The following is a 17,765-nucleotide window of genomic DNA, read 5'->3' as shown; positions in this document are numbered from 1 at the left end:
ACAACGTTCTACATCAGTCGACTCTCTTTGGGATTTATTAGGTGGAATCCAGGAGGGCCAGATGAAGACAGATGAGAGGGACACAAACAGACAGGGAGCCGAGACAATGCAAGAAACATTAATACGATTCATACTGAAAACACACAGCTGCTCACAGAAGAGGCTACTCCCGACAAACAGACACAGCCAACTCATACACGTCCACGCCCTTCCCTCCAACACACACACACACACATAGTTCACTGAACAATGACTCGCCGCTGTGCTCCATGAACTACGACAAAGTATGTATGCCTCTGTCTGTGAGTGTGTGTGAGAGAGACACATACTGTGTGTGTGTGTGTGTGTGTGTATGTGTATGTGTATGTGTGTGTGTGTGTTCAGTAATGCCCCAGCTGGGCTCCAGCAGAGTGCAGCATAACACACTCCTGTTGTTCTTCCTGACCCGCAAGACAAGGCTCAGCCAGGGACGCACAGCACGTCACACAACACTCAAGTCTGAACACGGATCAGGAGAACAATAGGCTCTATTAGCCCATCCTCGGCTCCCTCCCTCTCTCTCTCAGGAGAGATAATTCCTATAGTTGTGTAATTACTTTGTGTTATGACTAATAACACCCCGGAGCAATAAAAAAATGTGTAACTTTGTCTGCGGAAAGAGATCTTGGCCTGAAGGCAGCGATAGTCGTGGCTCTTTGGCTTCCACCGTGTGCGAGTCACTCCTTTTGGCTCAGCACAGTGAGCAGAGCACAGCGGTGTCTAGCATAACTAAAAATGTAAAAACCTCATTTTATTTTTTTGCACATTGGATGAACCATGCACTTGAAAGATTTCAGGATTAACAAGCGGTGAGCTCTAAATCAACACTATATATTCATGAAGATAAAAGGTAAACAAGAACACACACACACACACACACACACACACACATCCATGCAGGGCAGGACTTCAGTAAGAAACACAAACTGTTCATCATCGAGGCCGCTGCTCTCTGCCCGTCTCCGAGCGTCAACGCCATGCCAGCTAGATGAGCAGGGCTCACAGCATGCTGTTGGAAACACACCGTCAAAATAAAGTTCCAGTTCCTTTCAACTCTTCACCTCAGCATTTCCGGCGGCTCTCTTATGAGGCATTTCAAAGCACAAACCACTCCAAACAAACCGGTTCATTGCACCGGCGGGATTTTGTATAACTTGGCCGGTTTTCAAAGGGAATCCGGTCTAAATGTGGCGATGTTTGAGAATATTGCCACTGTTTTTGCACCACGTGGGCGGCAGCTCAAACCCGGTGCCCGGCATGTGACCGGCGGCCCAATGCAGAGCGGCCAGACTTAAACCATCACATGCTTAACTTATGCTCCACCGGTCAGAGGTAATCTGTCATGATTGGCAGACACATCAAATATGAGATGTGCTTTACAATCACATGCTGCCCTCACGCTGTGCTGGAGTAGGCTAAAACCCACAAAATCATAGGCCGGCTGTCGGTCAAACAGAGCAAAGTCCAGACTCGAGGGCAAACTCTTTATCAATAACTAGAATTTCCTCGAAATAAATATTGTGTTTTTTTAAAGTACTCCGTAGGAGCACGATATTCATCTTAAAAAAAACAAAAAACAATTAAAAGAACGCAACAGGTGTCTTTTTTTAATTCAAAAAGAAGTTGCAGCCCAAATGTAATAGAGAGGTTTAGATGTTGAAAGAGAGCTGTAGCTGCAGGCTGTCACCAGTAAGCAAACACTTGAGCTTGAAGGTCAGAGCACTGCAATCGAATGCGGACTGGTTGGATTTAAGACAACACCTGGACTTTGATAAGTGATTGACACAGCAATCACAGGAATGCATCCGCCCACATTTACAGTACACCAAGAAGCTTACATGCACACAGTAAATACGCAATTTCAGGCCAGCTGCCAAGTCCTACCCCACTACAGGAAAACTGATTTTCAATCAGGCTTCAGAGAGGAAACTGTAAACAGGAATCTAACAGCACATGTCTTTGTGCATTTATGTGTACATGAAAATGTACACATGTGGAATTTCAGAGTCTGGTGACAATTGCTCAGCAGCTTAATGACCCAGCTACAGACAGACACACCGCTGAGTGACTGGATTGGCAATTGTCAACACATGATTGCTGTGACATTTCCGACCATGGCAGTGTCCACAATTGGCCTTGATTCAGCGGTGCCGCTGATGACTTAATGTCGCCCTCCCCGCAACTAACAGACAGCGGGGCTCATCTCCTCCCAGATGGGGCGTAGGGCTTAGATCAGACCTCTTCCTCTCCTAATCCTCCTCTTTTTCTCACCCTCTCTCTCTCTCATAGTTTTTCCTCTTCATCTAATGAAACAGCCTGTAGCCTGCGACAGTGCATGTCAAATGCCTTCTCGTCCTCATTACAGAGTTTCCCGAGGCGCCCCTTGCCACCAAAAGGCCTTCATTCCACATACACATCCAGAGCTTTCAACCCTGTTACTGCCTTCCAAACACAAAGGCAAACCTACTGTCTCAGAGCAGAATTATTCATATTAATTCACATTAACATATACTTTCATGTTGCTTCACTGATTTCCCTCCCGGTTTTGTTCACGAGTGGTAAACCGGTGGAAATAATAATGCATCATAAATCAAGTACAGAATCTATCCTTGCTGTTACAAAACGAGATTAATGTCGTATCATTAACTTCATTTCATGATACAATAATAATGTTTTCTCGTTTGATTCCACAAGATTGGCAAGCAGGGCTCAAAATAGATGTGAAGCACCTTGGAGCAGGGCGAATAATGAAAAAGCAAAGAGAGAGTGCTGGATGCGAAGCAGATCAAAGAGATGCAGAAAGGAAAAAAAACAGACACTCGCAAGCTTGAGAACTAATCCCAAACAGAATCTGCCACAAAGCAGACAGTTTTAGGATTGGATGGTTTGACAGAATATCGTTTCATACTGCAGCAAGCGTGTCCGTGTGTGTGTGTGTGTGTGTGTGTGTGTGTGTGTGTGTGTGTGATCACGCTAATTGGTCTCACTGCACTGTCTTCCTCCCATTCTTGAAGTCGAGATGAGATGGAAAAAAGGCCTTTTTAACCCTTTTGGGTCACATTCTGCACCTATTGACACAATAAGTGCAAAAGAAACACGAAGAATCTATTTCCTAATATCAAAATTGAATAATCTTTTCTTCCTGTAAAACAATATACGACGTGTGCTTACGTAAGCTACTACCAACGAATGATATATATATAGCTCCATATTGCACTGCATTCAAAGCCTGCCAACGTTTTAGCGGTCTCATCAAATGCGAAAGGATTTGATTTAGATGTCTTTTGTAACTGCAGACCGCTCATATATTCCGTTACACTGGGGAATATTTCACAAAGACGTTCCAACTTCTGCCTCACTGGGACTTTTAAAAACACGAATGTGCACTGCACACATACCCAACCGCACTCATCTTCGGTCTGGGCTCACCCAAAACAAAAACAAAAACCCTTCGTACATGAGTGGTCTCACACTGCGACTACACGATGGTCTAAGCCTGACAGGATTCAGTTTACCTGTCCGCAGGTGAGCGGCCGGGGGTTAAAGCGGATGTAAGCCTCCGTGTCGTTTTAAACCCTGCGAGCCTCTCTCTTTAAATCTTTAAAGGGAGAAAGAGAATACACTAGATCTCCCTTCTCAGGGCTTGGATGTCGGCAGGTGTAATTGACACCGTTTGGCAGTGAGACACCGTGGCCCCGATACGGTCACCAGCAACAGACGGGCAGACTCCTGTCGGTTGTGCCCGAAAAACAAGCAGGCTTTCAGAGTCTCAGGTTGAAACTATCACCTCCACCTGCAATCTGCTAGAGCGGGAAATACGTTCCCATTCAATGACGGGCGTCATCATTCTTCAATCTGGACAAACAGGCTCCAGATGGAAATACAATACTGCTTAGAAACTCCCCCGAAACCAACAAACAAGTGTGTCTAGTTTTACATACATGGCTCACAGGCAGGCGAAGGGGAGGCGCTGATGAACGTTACACGAGACTGAGGAGGTAAACCGATCATCAAACTGCATCAGCTGCACCTGCTCCCTATCAACCGAAGAATGTCCTCAACAGCGTCCTTGCTACCAACTTTGGAGAAAGTCGTTGCTTACTTTCACATGGAGAGCACGGTCCGCCTTTTTTCAACCCTGATACCTGGACTTTGGGTTTCGGTTGCTACCGAGTACCAATCCCATACCAGTGCTTTACTAATAAGCTGTTCCTCACTCTGTGAAAGTGACTGGGATTGTTCTTTTCATGTGTAAGACAACATCAGGCTTGACTTGCTGTAAAACAAAATATTACAAATAAATACATAGCTACAAATGAACTCAATTGTTATTAATTATTGAAATAATAAGTGATAGACAAGAAACTGAAAACAGTAATTCAAATTCCAGTATATGATGTATACCGTACAGAAACATAGATGGTTGGTTTTGACAGGGGGCTGAGAGGAGGGAAGTGTGGGGCCACTTATGCGCCCTGCATCAGCAAGCAGGCAATGATGGATGAATTGGAGCACATCCCAACAATAGAAACAACTTGGCCACTGATCATTAGCTGAGTAACAACAGGCTGTTTGGGGAATCATGTGGGTACATGTGTGCCGCTACGTATATTTAGGAGTATATATTGAATTCTATCTAGTTCAGCGTGGCTTCATTTGTCAAACTGCTCAGCAGCAAAGCTACAGGGGATAAGTGCCAAATGCGTTTCTATTATAGTAGTATCAATGCCAGAGGATCAGAATGAAAACAGCAAGTAAACAACATTCTGTAAAATCACAGACTTCAGCTCGACCCTTTAGCGGCCCGATTCATCCACTCCAAAGTCAAACTGACTTTTCTCGGCCTCGCTACTATTCCTGATCATCGGTTTATTCATGCAAACTTTGGGATCTCGGCGTTATTTGCTGGAGACCGAGCTGGTCATATACATTTGCATATCGTAGAGGCGACGCTCGCTGTTGCGCGGAGATAAAAGCGGACAATAAATCGGGGTAAACAAACAGATGGCTGGAACAAACGGAGCACCGGGAGAACAGAAGGGTTGAGATGGAAGCGGAAACACGGGTATCAAGGACCTGCACAGACTCGGGCCGTTCTCACTCCATCTGCATATACCCTTTAAGGACTACACTGATGCTTTTAGATCATTAACTTTAACATTGAAGTCGCATATATTCAACATTTCTGCCAGATGTTTTACAAAACACAGCCCACAGAATGTTTGCTGAATAAATGATGTCCTACTGAAAAGGCATTTGTATTCCTTTCATTTCAGTACAATTGTGAAAATCGACAGAGTTTTGACAATACGTAGCTTACTTGGGAATGCTAACACAGTAGTGTCATTTAATATCCTTCACTATATTTTTCAAATGAGCTGTAGCATTGTCCTTTAGCTCCGCTGTGTCTGTGTGTCTGCTGTTGTGGTGGTAACCCACAGACCGATCATCATCTGCCATAAGCAGCTACATGACAGCATCAGTGGTGTAGAATTCCTGGAAGTCAATGTGGTCTCATCTTGGCCACAAAGGAATCCCTCTCATCCACACGCTGCCAGTCAACGACTGCATGACTCACAGCAGAGGTGAGATCAACCTGCCAAGCCATTAACAGAAACACAAAACACAGCCTGCTCGTGTGGCAGAGATCCACTGCCTCGGTCTTTAATCTTCAAGCCTTTAGCCTTCAATCACTTTTAAATACATAATCATCTGGGTTTTATTACCTGCTATGCCAACCATTTACTGAAGTCACTTCGAGCAACCACAGACGCATTCGGCTGAAAGTCACCAGCTAACACGCCCACTCGTTCTACTGAAACACCTGTTGCTCTGACGGTTTAGATTCAACATTTAAAGCTAACGCAACATGCGCACGCACATTCCGCTGAGATCCTGAGATGCTAATAATGCAAACAGAATCACCACATGCCATAATCCTACTGAAGGACCAAGACATACTTATGATAATGACATATCTTACAGAACTAGACCTCAAACACACAGTCTTGCAGTCAGCTTTTGTTTTTGCTACTTCAACCTATGCTGTAAAATAACTCAACAAAAAAAACAGTAGAGCCTCGTGCAAAACCGCTGTGAGGGGTCATGCGGGTCAACAGGAGGTGGGGGGGGGGGAGGGTGGATGTCAAGAATAATCTGAACTTTATCCATCATTTGTGCTCGTGTGTGTACAAGTGCATGTGTTTAGCACCCATGCGTGCGTCTGCCTGCGTGTTTGCTTCTCAACCTAGCTGTGGCGCCTGACAACAGAAGTGTTGGATCAGCGTAAGCTGTGCTACTCTGCCAGCTCCTGAGGACCCGCCTGGCACATGGGCTCTTAGGCAGCCTGGGCACACAGACGGCAGCCATGCCAGGTCCCATAACAGCTCTGCAAAGCCCCGGACCAGTTGAGAGGAAGTATGTCATGAAAGCAGGGCGAACTTGGCCATTAGGCCTCCTCGGACTAGCTCAAGGCGCCGCTCCCCCTCCCCCTATTCCCAAAAGCCAATTTCTGGACCTTTGAAGTCGACAGATTTGAGCCAGTTCCTTTGCTCAAGTTTTCACTTTTTCCTCAGCCAAGGTGTTTTGCTCAGTTAGCAACTCTCTAAGAGAACGATTCATCAATCAGCTCCGTCAGTGGTGTACTTAAGATTCAAAAGGCCTGTTGACATCAGGTCATTCAGGACGGTTTAAGATGTCTCAACATTCTTTTACACACGAGAGGGAGAAAACAGGTTGCACAGCTACATCACAGTAACACCAGTTGGACCGCATTCCTCCTCAGTGAGTGAATCCTCCGGACACGTCGGTGTACAACCACTTGAAAGTGATATTCTGGGGGGACGTTTCAGTGAAACCGCTTGACTGGAATCAAACAGGCTAAGAGACTTCCAGACTGCTCCACCATTCACAGGACATGCACGAGTTATGATGAATGACTGGCATACAAATGATGGGCCGTGAATGACGTTTGATGCAGTATGTTTTGACACATTGTAGTACAGAAAGTGTGCCACACACACACACACACACACACAGTAAAAATAGTTACTTTACTTCATAGCTACCTTCTGAGGACCAAACATGTCCTTTTGATGTTGTGATTACACTTCTGGCTTTGATACTCCTCGGCACCATTATAATTGCTCAGATGTGGGTATTTTAGGAAATGAAGCTTGTGTTGTGCCTTTCTCATAAGGACAACAATGTCAGCTAAACATTCAAATAAAAATTGATGACAGAAGCAACCGTGTTCTTGAAGTAGACGTTTTCACCACGATCTCCTGCGGCAGCGAGCGGTGACATGAAAACAATGCGAAGTGTCTGCCAGAACAAGCACCTGTTGGTAACAATACACTGGAGGAATTTCATAGCAGTGCTCGCTGTGCTCGACAAAACCAAAATAACTGCATTCCACACATGCTCCTCATTCCCAGATAAAAACACCGAAGCCCCGCTGCAGCACACACACACACTGACAACAATAACGTAATTTGCCAAAGCACTATAGCAGATACATCGAGGAATGATATTACATTACATCATTACCGGTTTCAATTAACTCCGTAATAAAACTCGAACAACGCATCATCCACGCCGACACTTGAGAAACAAATATGTTCCAGTGATTTGACATGTGACTGAACACGTCGTGTCTTACTGAAACTGTTGTTGGAATGAACCCTGGAAAAGCTGACGGTGCCAAAAGCAATGGCAAACTTCATTCAGCAAACATCAGAAAACATTTTTTTAATTCCACTATCCAAGCTTTTTAATTCCACTATCCAAGCTTTTTAATTCCACTATCCAAGCTTTTTAATTCCACTATCCAAGCTTTTTAATTCCACTATCCAAGCTTTTTAATTCCACTATCCAAGCTTTTTAATTCCACTATCCAGTTAAAATGTAGTTAAATATACAAAATAAATGAAACATAAAACACACGCAACCAAATCAGTAAATACAATTGACTCTCTGGGAACATTATGCACTGTCGGCTCAAAGACAAATTCTTATAATGGTTGGGAAAACCGTACCGTTTATTCTGGCTTCATGTTGACTGAAATGTTGGTGACATTCTCATGAAAACAAACAAACGAGGTCATGTCCATATAACATACAATAAGTCAATAGCTAAATTATTGTAACAGGCCGAACCTAAATGAATACAATATCACCTGATCATCATCCCTAAAGCAGGTGAAGATACGCCACCCTACACACAAGGACATATAGAAAACTTAGCGACGGTAGAACACAGCCTCTCCTCAAGGGCTGAATATGTTTGTAGCCACAAATCATATCTGAAAGCCGTTCAGGTAATCTGCCTCGCTGTAGTAGGTCAACACTGGGTGACCGATACTCGTGGATACTCCAATGATTGCGTCACAACAACATCGGCACTGCAGAGACAACACGTCCGTCTGCTTACTTCAAACAGTGAGTAATGTGCATGTGATCTCTTGAGTTTGCCCAAAGACCTCGGAGAGCCGGCGGCCGAGTGGCTGCTGCCAATGCCTTCGAGGCAAATTTGTCACCGTGTGTGTTTTGGCCATGAAAAAACACAACAACTCAAACACCTGACAACCAAGCACACAATCTCAAGTGAAGAGGGTGCAATTTGTGTCCCGAGATTGGCTTATTAGCCGAAAACTAAGAAAAGGCCTTCATGAGCAGAATGCTGAGAAGGCAGGCTGTCAAAAAAGATAAAATCACTGGTTAGCGCACTAGCACCCGCCGCGAAGGCAAAACATGCGTGAAGAGAGCTGCGAGTCAAATACACTGTAAGCAAGACGTCCTAATCGTCCTCCTGGTGTCCTCGACCTTTTCATAAAGATCAGGCCGGACGGCACATGCGGCAGCTTCGGATGAGCCAGTGGCCTCAACAGGGACGAGATTGGACCTGATCAATAACCTGTTAGAGGAGCTAACAGACACCCATGAATTCTAATGAGACACTCAGGGAACGTCATCTCTCCAGAGCATGACATATTACCGTAGAGGGCATTAATACCAGTGAGAAAATGGCTGCCTCCCATGTCCACATCAGAAGGAGTGCATCTTCAGACTGACTTTGTGTCAAACCTTGCAGCTATTTGTCTTCATCCGTTTGACCTGATCATCAATCAAACATATGCAGGAAAAACGTTCATTTCATTCGACAAAAAGGACAAAGGAAGACCTCAAACTAGATTTACCACCTCACGGTTGTACGCCTCTGCCAACCAGTCAAGTTGCGGTTTTTCATTCATGTCTGTTCACTTCCTAATTTTAACCTATCAGTAGGAACGCAAGGACATGATGTCGCTGGCACGGACAACAAAGGGAGGAGGAATCCTTCCGTGGTCAGACATGAAACACTGCATGCAGAGGTTGTGCAGAAACAACAGCAGTGCTGCAGCTCTGAGAGCATGAAGGGGCCACAGCAGCAGCTGGCCGAGTAGCTGCTTACTGTGAAGGTGTGCATGGAGGGCGGTGGGCTTCACATCTGTCCGATACCAGATGTCGTCATGGGTCGAGGATGGGCCCAAATCGATTCTTTGAGGTGGAGTCCCACGGCCAAACAGCTGAGTGGGTTGGGCTTGCAGAAAGAGTATGGATCCATCAGCGCAGGCACAGGGCCAAGTCTTAAAAGTACCACAGCCAACCGGGAGATTGAACCCTGAGATTGAGTCTTCTCGGCTGATTTATTGCCCAGAGTGTAAAGAAAGATCCCAACTGGAGAAACTGAGGGATGCGCAAGTCCACGGCGCTCCCAAGAGGCAATCCGTCTTAGTCGTATCATTACCTTCCAAAATAAACTCCGGAGATCTAAGGGAGAATACTCCAAGAATGCCAAAACAGCACTACCTCTGCTTCCGCCTTCAGTGTCACAGAACAGACATCGAGTGAGGAATATGGGCAAGAATAAAGAGAACAATCTCTGGCAGCCTTCAAAAGCATGGTGGAGGAGTGCTGTCCTTTTCCATGATTGTGTTTGGCCTCAGAAAAGGCAACCAGAAGTGGAAACCAATTCAGATGGGCCTTCATTTTTCATTATTATGCATGCTTTGCACACACACGTGCAGGCAGCTCACACAGGCTGGTTACTTGCAGACATGATTGGAAATACCAACTGTGTGGCAAGTCTGAAACAGTAAATGTTGGCTTGATGAACAGTGGGTAGAATCATTTCACACAGCCACAACAGAGAATCAATGCAGTTATTGGTGATTAATGGGAACGTAATTGTTTTCAGCCCTGAGATTATTATTGCTCTGTCTCGTCTTCTTCGTCCTGTTCCTGCCTCTCCGATCCCCTGTTTGTTTTTCCCCTCCTTCCTATTGCCGGCACTCCTCCCTCTTTGACCCCATTTTCTTTTCTCTAAACCTGTTCATCAATTCTTTTTTTTAAATCCTATACCTCCATCAAAAGAAAATCCTTCTCTGGAAATTTCCAGTGCGGAGGCCAGCTGCCTCCCCTCTCTGTCCCCGGCATTGCCTCTGTCGCAACATCACGGGGATGTTTCACACAGAGCCCGCCACAAACAAAGTCCCCAAATAGTCTCTCCGCAGAGGGCAGTGATCGTGCATCTGGAGGAAACTCGGTTCAATCAACAACCAGACAACCTATCGCCTGAATCACTCTATCCACAGCTGCACCTGCGTTTTGATTCCTGACAGTCCACTTTTCGTAACACCATCTCGATTTCTATATTTCGTGAACCAGCGGGCTGTCGGCTGCTCAGAGCCACATAAAAAAGGGACAATTTGTCATCAAACAAATCAGAGTAGTTTCTCAACGGATGTAGACTGTGGGTATAAACCTGCCATTGGCCACCGATTTCAGCCACCGATTTGCAAGGGCACGACGCTGCATCCTGTGCTAAATAAGTGAAACGTAAAAGTCGGTAGGTGCATAGACTACAAGTCCTTTCTTACTTTCTCTCTATTTTGTCTTCTTCACCATCATTAAATGGCGTAAGCTATATAGCTGTGTATACATATATGTGTATACATATATGTGTATACATATATACATATATGTGTATACATATACATATATACATATATGTGTATACATATACATATATACATATATGTGTATACATATATACATGTACACACACACACACACACACACACACACACACACACACAGGAGCGTAAATGAGACTCACATACTTTGCTGCTACCCGATCCACCATTTTAAACTGCAACTCAGGGCATTTCTGATACTGGTGTTGTTGTCGGAACAACTACAGAAGCGATGTCCCAAAAAGACCTTGTTTACTTCTAACTGCAGCGATCAGTGTCCCGAGAGGAAACCTTCCCTTATAAGTTCATGGCGACATACAAATCACAGTGAAACTTAAACGCCAAAAAAAAAAACACTGCATGGGTGAAAAAGAAAAAGGATGAGTGGTATTTGTGTGGTGCAGCAGAGGAGGTTATCAGTCCTCATGATATAGGAGCTGCCCATTATGGATATGCACTGTTTGGATGATGACCTCGTCTTATCTCAAGAAGGATGAATCGCTGTTACGGGGAGACCAATTAGGAGTCAGGCTGAGGGAAGGAGGGCAGGAGTCTCTGAGGTAGAGGTTGTGTTTGAGTGTGCGCACACACACACACACACACACACACACACACTTCTATACTACACCGTCCGTTTCCACCAGCAGCAACCTGCAGCAACTGCTGCTGCTGACGTTGCAGCACGACCAGTCAGCGAGTAGAAGGAGGCAGTCTTGGTGAATCAGCACGCACTCATCTCCACTGCCTTTACACATGCCTGCCAAGTCATGGTGCCTGCCAGTGAGAGGCATGGCTCATTCCAAAATGCTATCTTTGTTGCTGGCCTGTTCGATACCGCAATGCGTCTCCATGGACAGCATCGGCGAGGTGGAATGAAGAGGGATGCCCATGCCACTGAACATCTGGGGGCCGATTTAGAGAGTTCTGCCCTTCCCTGATGGTTCCAAGACTGTAAGAATGATGCAGCAATCGCATTGCGCAACCCTTCATTCTCCTTCTCCCATCATTCATTTTCTTTCCTCCTGACAAGGACTGACTGTGTTTGCCGTGCACTGCAAGAGAGGGAGGACAGAAACGCGAGGAGGAGGCAGAGGTGTAAACCTCTATGAAGACAGGAGGAGTGGACACGGAGATGGTGAGGCGGTGAGCTGCAGAAGGAGAGGGCTGCTCCACAGAGGATGGAGGGATGGAAAAAGAGTGTCAGAGGCGTGCTTTGGTATTCACAGCAGCCTCTGCCGTATGGGGGGCCTCAGCGGGCCCATCCGCTCGCACCGCCGTCCCTCGCCACTGACAGGCTGCCAGGGCGGAGAAGTGTGACAGGTTTGGGGAATGAGCCGGGAGAGCAGCCAGTGGGAGGGGATGATGGGTGGATGTCACATCAGGTGTACAGCTGCGATACGCGTACACTTAAACACACACTGAGAAAATAGGATGCAGCAGAGAGAGCACAGAGAACGGTGCCAGCAAAGCTCCCTTTGCACTCAGAACACTGAATGGCTTCCATGTTTTGGAGCTGCAGGAAGAGCGTGAGCCGAGAGGAGGAACTGGATTCAAAATGATTTTGCAACCAAGGAGCGTTGATAGTGACATAGTTGTATTTCATTTTTAAAAGGTGAAAAAGTACAGTTTTTTCGTCGCTCAACGCATAAAGAGAACGGACTGTACTCTGGTACTTGAGTGGTTACAATTCTCACCTGATTTACAATGTAAATTCTAGCACTGTTAGTCTGAAATATGATGAAAGCAGCCAGTGACTGGAACAGAAGTTACATTTACAGAAACCTGAGAGATCCTGACAGCTCCCCTCAGCTAGTTTCGAGCAGCTTAGTCATAGAGGCACTGCACCATGGGGGGGGGGGCGGGACCACATTAACACTGACTGTGCTCTTACTGCTCTGCTGCTGATGGCAAACCTAGGAAGTGTTAACCTGAATATGACAACGCCAGCGACACAAAAACAAAAGAAACCAAGATTGCGTAATCTTGAGGTAAAGTAGCAAATTACCACATGACGTTATGGTTGCGAATAAAATCTGTTCTGTATCGGTTTCTCATTCTTCAGGATAACATACCTTTTTTTTTTAATATATATATATATATATATATATATATATATATATATATATATATATATATATATATATATATATATATATTCAAAGACAGTGGGGGATTCCACAAAGACTCTTTGCAATCTACGGCCCTGCTCAGACAGAGTGCATTTTAGCAGCCTGGGGCGGCTTTGCTGTGGTTCTCAATGGGTGTGAAGCGGTTTGCGCGGTGCTTTGCTGCCCTAAAAAAAAATAATAATAATAATTAAAAAAAGAACTGACCTGCCTATAAGTGTTTTTCCATCTGTACCTTGCCTTCAGAAATGTATTCCCATACCGTGTGCAGATATAATCTCTGGCGCAGCACTGTAAAATGTGAACCATTGTCTTCTCGGTAGCTATATTTCAGGCTTTTTCAGAGAAGGTTTTCAAAAACCCGTTTCCTCCTAGTTTCCATTTTAGACCTGATTTGTGAATCAAGGTTGCTCCGGGAACTGAGAGCTAAATGGTGCATCCATTAAGCTCCATGAGGCAAAAACAAGCAGATCCAAGTCTGTTTACAGCATTAATCAATGAGCTGCCCACTCACAAGTCTCTAAGCCGCAATAGGTATCTGTATCACTACGCCTCTACTCTCAATTGCCCCCTCAAGGTTGCTGCCTATTGCCTCGCTCCTCGCTCTGGATGAGAGCTGCATACTGAGTGCACCGGCTGGTCTGGAGCCAGAGGACCACTCCAGACAAAACTTCTGTTTTCTGTCCTGACAGTGCCGGGGAAGTGTCGAGCAGTCAAATATGTTTGATGTAATCGTCATCGCCGGCGAGTAAAATGACTCCCTTCAGTGGGAATCACTAAAGGGAGTAGGATCCCGAGGAGAGGCGGTGCAACAGCGTAAATATTTGTTAGACTTACTTGGAGGATAAAAAGTGGCTCGTGAAAAAAGAAAAAAAGAACAGCATACTGGTGATGGAAAAAGGATGGGAAGGAAGGGTACAAAGGCAAAAGTGAGAATCAGAGTGCAATATATGATAATATAGCAAAGGAAAGAAAATACCAGAGGAGAGCGGGGAATGGCAAACTGTGATGATAAGGCATAATCGGCTGAGGGGGAAAAGATAAAGTAAAGTCAAACTGGGCAGCAAGGAGGGAGAACAGTGGAACAAAATCATACAGGGGGGGGGGGGGGTGGGGGTGGCACACTGAAATAAAGAAAAATTCTCCATTTTCAGGCTGATGCAACTTGGTTTTGGCTCACATGAAACACTGTCGTTTCCTTGGTAATAGACATGAAGTCAAAACCCGAACTTTGCCTTTTATCCTCACTCCCAACTTTCCAATCTCACGAGTATACAAGTTTATATGCACACCACACCAGTCGGTCTAACATGTGATCCGCCACCTCATCTTGGCACGGAGCGAGACATTAATGATGGATGAGGCTTGAATTAATCATGAGGAGGAGGACAGAGATATAAACACACAGCGAGGGCCCCGAGGGGAACAGAGGAGCCGATGGTAAGCAGCCTGCGCATGTCAACGTGTGGCTTGAGCATCAGAATACAGCTAACATTACATAACACAGAGAAAATGTTGAAACACGTGTACCCGAGTACACTTTGTGGAACTGAGAAAATGCACTTTTGCCAAACTTGATTATATTGTCCAATGGGTGTTTGAAGTAGTGACAAGTTTGGTCTTCTGTGATGCAGAAAAGTGATCATGATAATCCTGTGATGTTGATTACAACCACATCCACTGACCCTAATCAACAGGCCAACCGTATGTGCAGCAGAAGGACCAGCATGCGTCACATAAAACCACCGTAACTGCCCGACAGTCATGGTGTCAAACTGAGTCGCCATGCTGAGGCAGCATCCAAGAGGATTTGAGGATAAGGGCCCAATTGATTCAATTAGATTTGGACTCGCCTTAACGCCAGCAGGCCGACACCATCTAAGCTGGTCAAGGCAGCCATTAATAAAATCTGAGCATCGCACTCAGCAGAGCCTCTATCAAGTCCATCCATCCATAAACACACACACACACACACACACACACACAGTTTGTCTGTCAGCATGCTTGGCACATTTCACACACTCAGAAGTCATGTCTGTGAGCCATGAAGAAGTGCAAACTGATTGCTAGTAAGTCGGCTAATAACATGCACATACAATGAATGAATAGGAGCCATGCAGATAGACAATTTAAATAAAGCCAGCTGAAAAACACACACACACACCTAACCTGAAAACTGGCTCCCACCGCTACATAAGAGCACACACACACACACACACACACACACACACACACACACACACACACACACAATCTCAGCTACCACAAGCTTCTCAATCTTCAAGTTACAGTGATGTAACCATTGTAGAGCATTACACAGCATGGCAGGTTTGGGTGTGTGTGTGTGTGTCTATTGGGGGGGGGGGGGCATTGCGATTCAAATACACACCTGGTTTCACAGTCTTCAGGCGGATGGGCTCCCGAAAGTGGCGGATGACAGCCAGCGTGTCTCGGTTGGTGAGTCCGCTCACCGGAGTGCCGTTCACCTCCAGCAGCACGTCCCCGCTGCAGGGAACCCTCCCGACGTGACAAACCATCGCGTCCGAAACTACGTCTCCGAGGTGGGGGAACTCTCCCAGCTCAGCGCCTCCGCGCACCTCAACCACCGCGACCAACTCCCCGGAACCCCCCCACGACAGGGTGCACTCCTGCACTTTGGCGGACCAGTGCTTCTTCTTCTTCAGTGTCTTGGACATTGTCGGTAGCTCCTGTAAACCTGGGAGGAAGTCCAAGAACGATCGTCCCTCAACGCAAGACCCGCTTCTGAGCCGAAGACGCAATGACGCATGGGGAAATCATCGCAGATCAGAGAAGTTGAGGCTGATTTCTTGTGTTGTATTCCATCGCAGGGTAAACAAATCTCTCTCTCTCTCTTCTCAGATCGAACTACCTCTGTTGATGATCGATCCTTCCATCGAGCATCACCTGTCTGCGACTGGGATGCGAGATCAGCTGCGTCAGTGTCGCATTGAAGCGGAAAGTGTTGGTTCGGGTGCTTGGGGCGTCTCGATCCCACAGCCCGGTTCACAGCAATGTGAACTTAAAAAAAACAAAAAACAAAAGCAACCTCCTCCACCCCCGTTACAACCCCGACATCACGGAACAGGACCGATACGGTGAACCCCCCGTCGTTCGTGCGCACCGGAGTGCCCGCGAGTTCCAAAAGCGTGGAGTATATATTCCACGTTAAGACTTCAGCAAACACCAGACAATCTCACTGCCCAAAAAACTAATTTAAAGAGAAAATACTTTCCAAAAATACTGCTCCCTCGGTCCAGTGACAGCTCTTCAATCCGAGCATACCGGAGTCAACTTCACTCTGCGCACCTGTCGTCCTCTCAGCCCCCCCCCCCCCCCCCCCGCGGTGACATCAGCAAAGGCAGTCCTTGGAAACGGGAAAACATACCTGGCACTCGGTCGGATCAGTAATCTGATCCATTAACCAAACTGAAGCGCCTTGCTTCTCGTTCTCCGTTACGCGCTCGGTGCACTTCCGCGCTTTTCTACTAAAATTTTTTTTGAAAAACTACGCAGCCATGCAGCGGACGTGATCCGATTAGGCTTCACTCCATAACTTTTTTTTAAAATCTTTTTCCGTGTTGCTTTTCCTGAATGCAGGAGCTTCTGTCCAATCAGAGATGGGGGGGGGGGGGGGGGGGGGGGGTCGTAGAGTATCTCCGTTGAACCAATAATGAATGGCAAGAGGCGGGGCTTCTGTGATTGAGACGCGCTGCATTTTGTTTCCGTGGTGTGTCCAAAGCAAGGCGGAGCTCCAGCCCCGGGACACATCTCTTCACGTGGGAAATTGCTTTTTTTTTGCAAATTCGTTGACTGTCAACACACAGTTTATGTGCAATTTGTCCAATGCGTTCTTTATTCTGTGGACTACAATGTGTGATTATTTGGCTTTATTGTTGTTGAAACCATGCAAATTGCAATATTTGCTGCTCTCAGAACGGAGGACTCGGCTACTGGTTGGAGGCAATTTCTTGCGCAAGTCTGCCCTCTTGTGGTTGTATCTTTTCCCAAGCACCAATAACAACACTGTACTACTAAAATATACAAACTTATTGTGTTTTTTTGTGTTAATTAAATACCAGACCACTTATAACCAGCATATGCACTTTACACACACGCACTTTGTTTCCTTGTTTCTATTGCTTTTATCTGTTTTTATTTGGTGGTATTTGTACCTCTCATAGATGGTATGCTATTCTATTCCAGAGACAGAGCATCGTTTTCCACATGGGGCCTAAAAAACAAACTGAATACATCCCTTTTGTGTGCACATTACAGTTGAATCAGTTAACTGTGAAGGCAGCCGTAGGTGTTACCACAACACCTGTTAATGTTGTCACTTCTGGGCATTTGTCAATTATTAACATTTAGCCAACTTTCAGACTCGCCCCTTCGGTCAGCGCCCTCACGGACAAAGCTGAGCCCATTTTCTAAAAGCTGCTGATAAACAACCTTGTTATTGGGATTTGTAACCTTGTTTCTGCGGTTAGATTTCATAAGGTTGGGAATGTGTATTTGCTCGATCGTTGTAGCATCAGGTGTCAGGGAGGAAAACTAGCCATTATAC

The 17,765-nt window shown here is 45.8% G+C and overlaps 1 protein-coding gene across 1 annotated transcript in view; it reads right to left on the bottom strand.

The window, feature by feature from the left end:
- Positions 1–16,228, bottom strand: part of magi3a (membrane associated guanylate kinase, WW and PDZ domain containing 3a) — a 96,825-nt gene extending 80,597 nt beyond the window's left edge. The window contains exon 1 of the mRNA XM_079272740.1: positions 15,570–16,228. Within this exon, the coding sequence (XP_079128866.1) occupies positions 15,570–15,876 (307 nt within the window). The 5' untranslated portion in view covers positions 15,877–16,228. The remainder of the gene's footprint in view (positions 1–15,569) is intronic.
- Positions 16,229–17,765: the final 1,537 nt, after the last annotated feature.

The sequence above is a fragment of the Melanostigma gelatinosum genome (genome assembly GCF_949748355.1).
Source record: "Melanostigma gelatinosum genome assembly, chromosome: 8".
Taxonomy (NCBI): domain Eukaryota; kingdom Metazoa; phylum Chordata; class Actinopteri; order Perciformes; family Zoarcidae; genus Melanostigma; species Melanostigma gelatinosum.
Note: the sequence above shows the minus strand (reverse complement) of the source record. Positions and strands in the feature narration are given on the sequence as shown.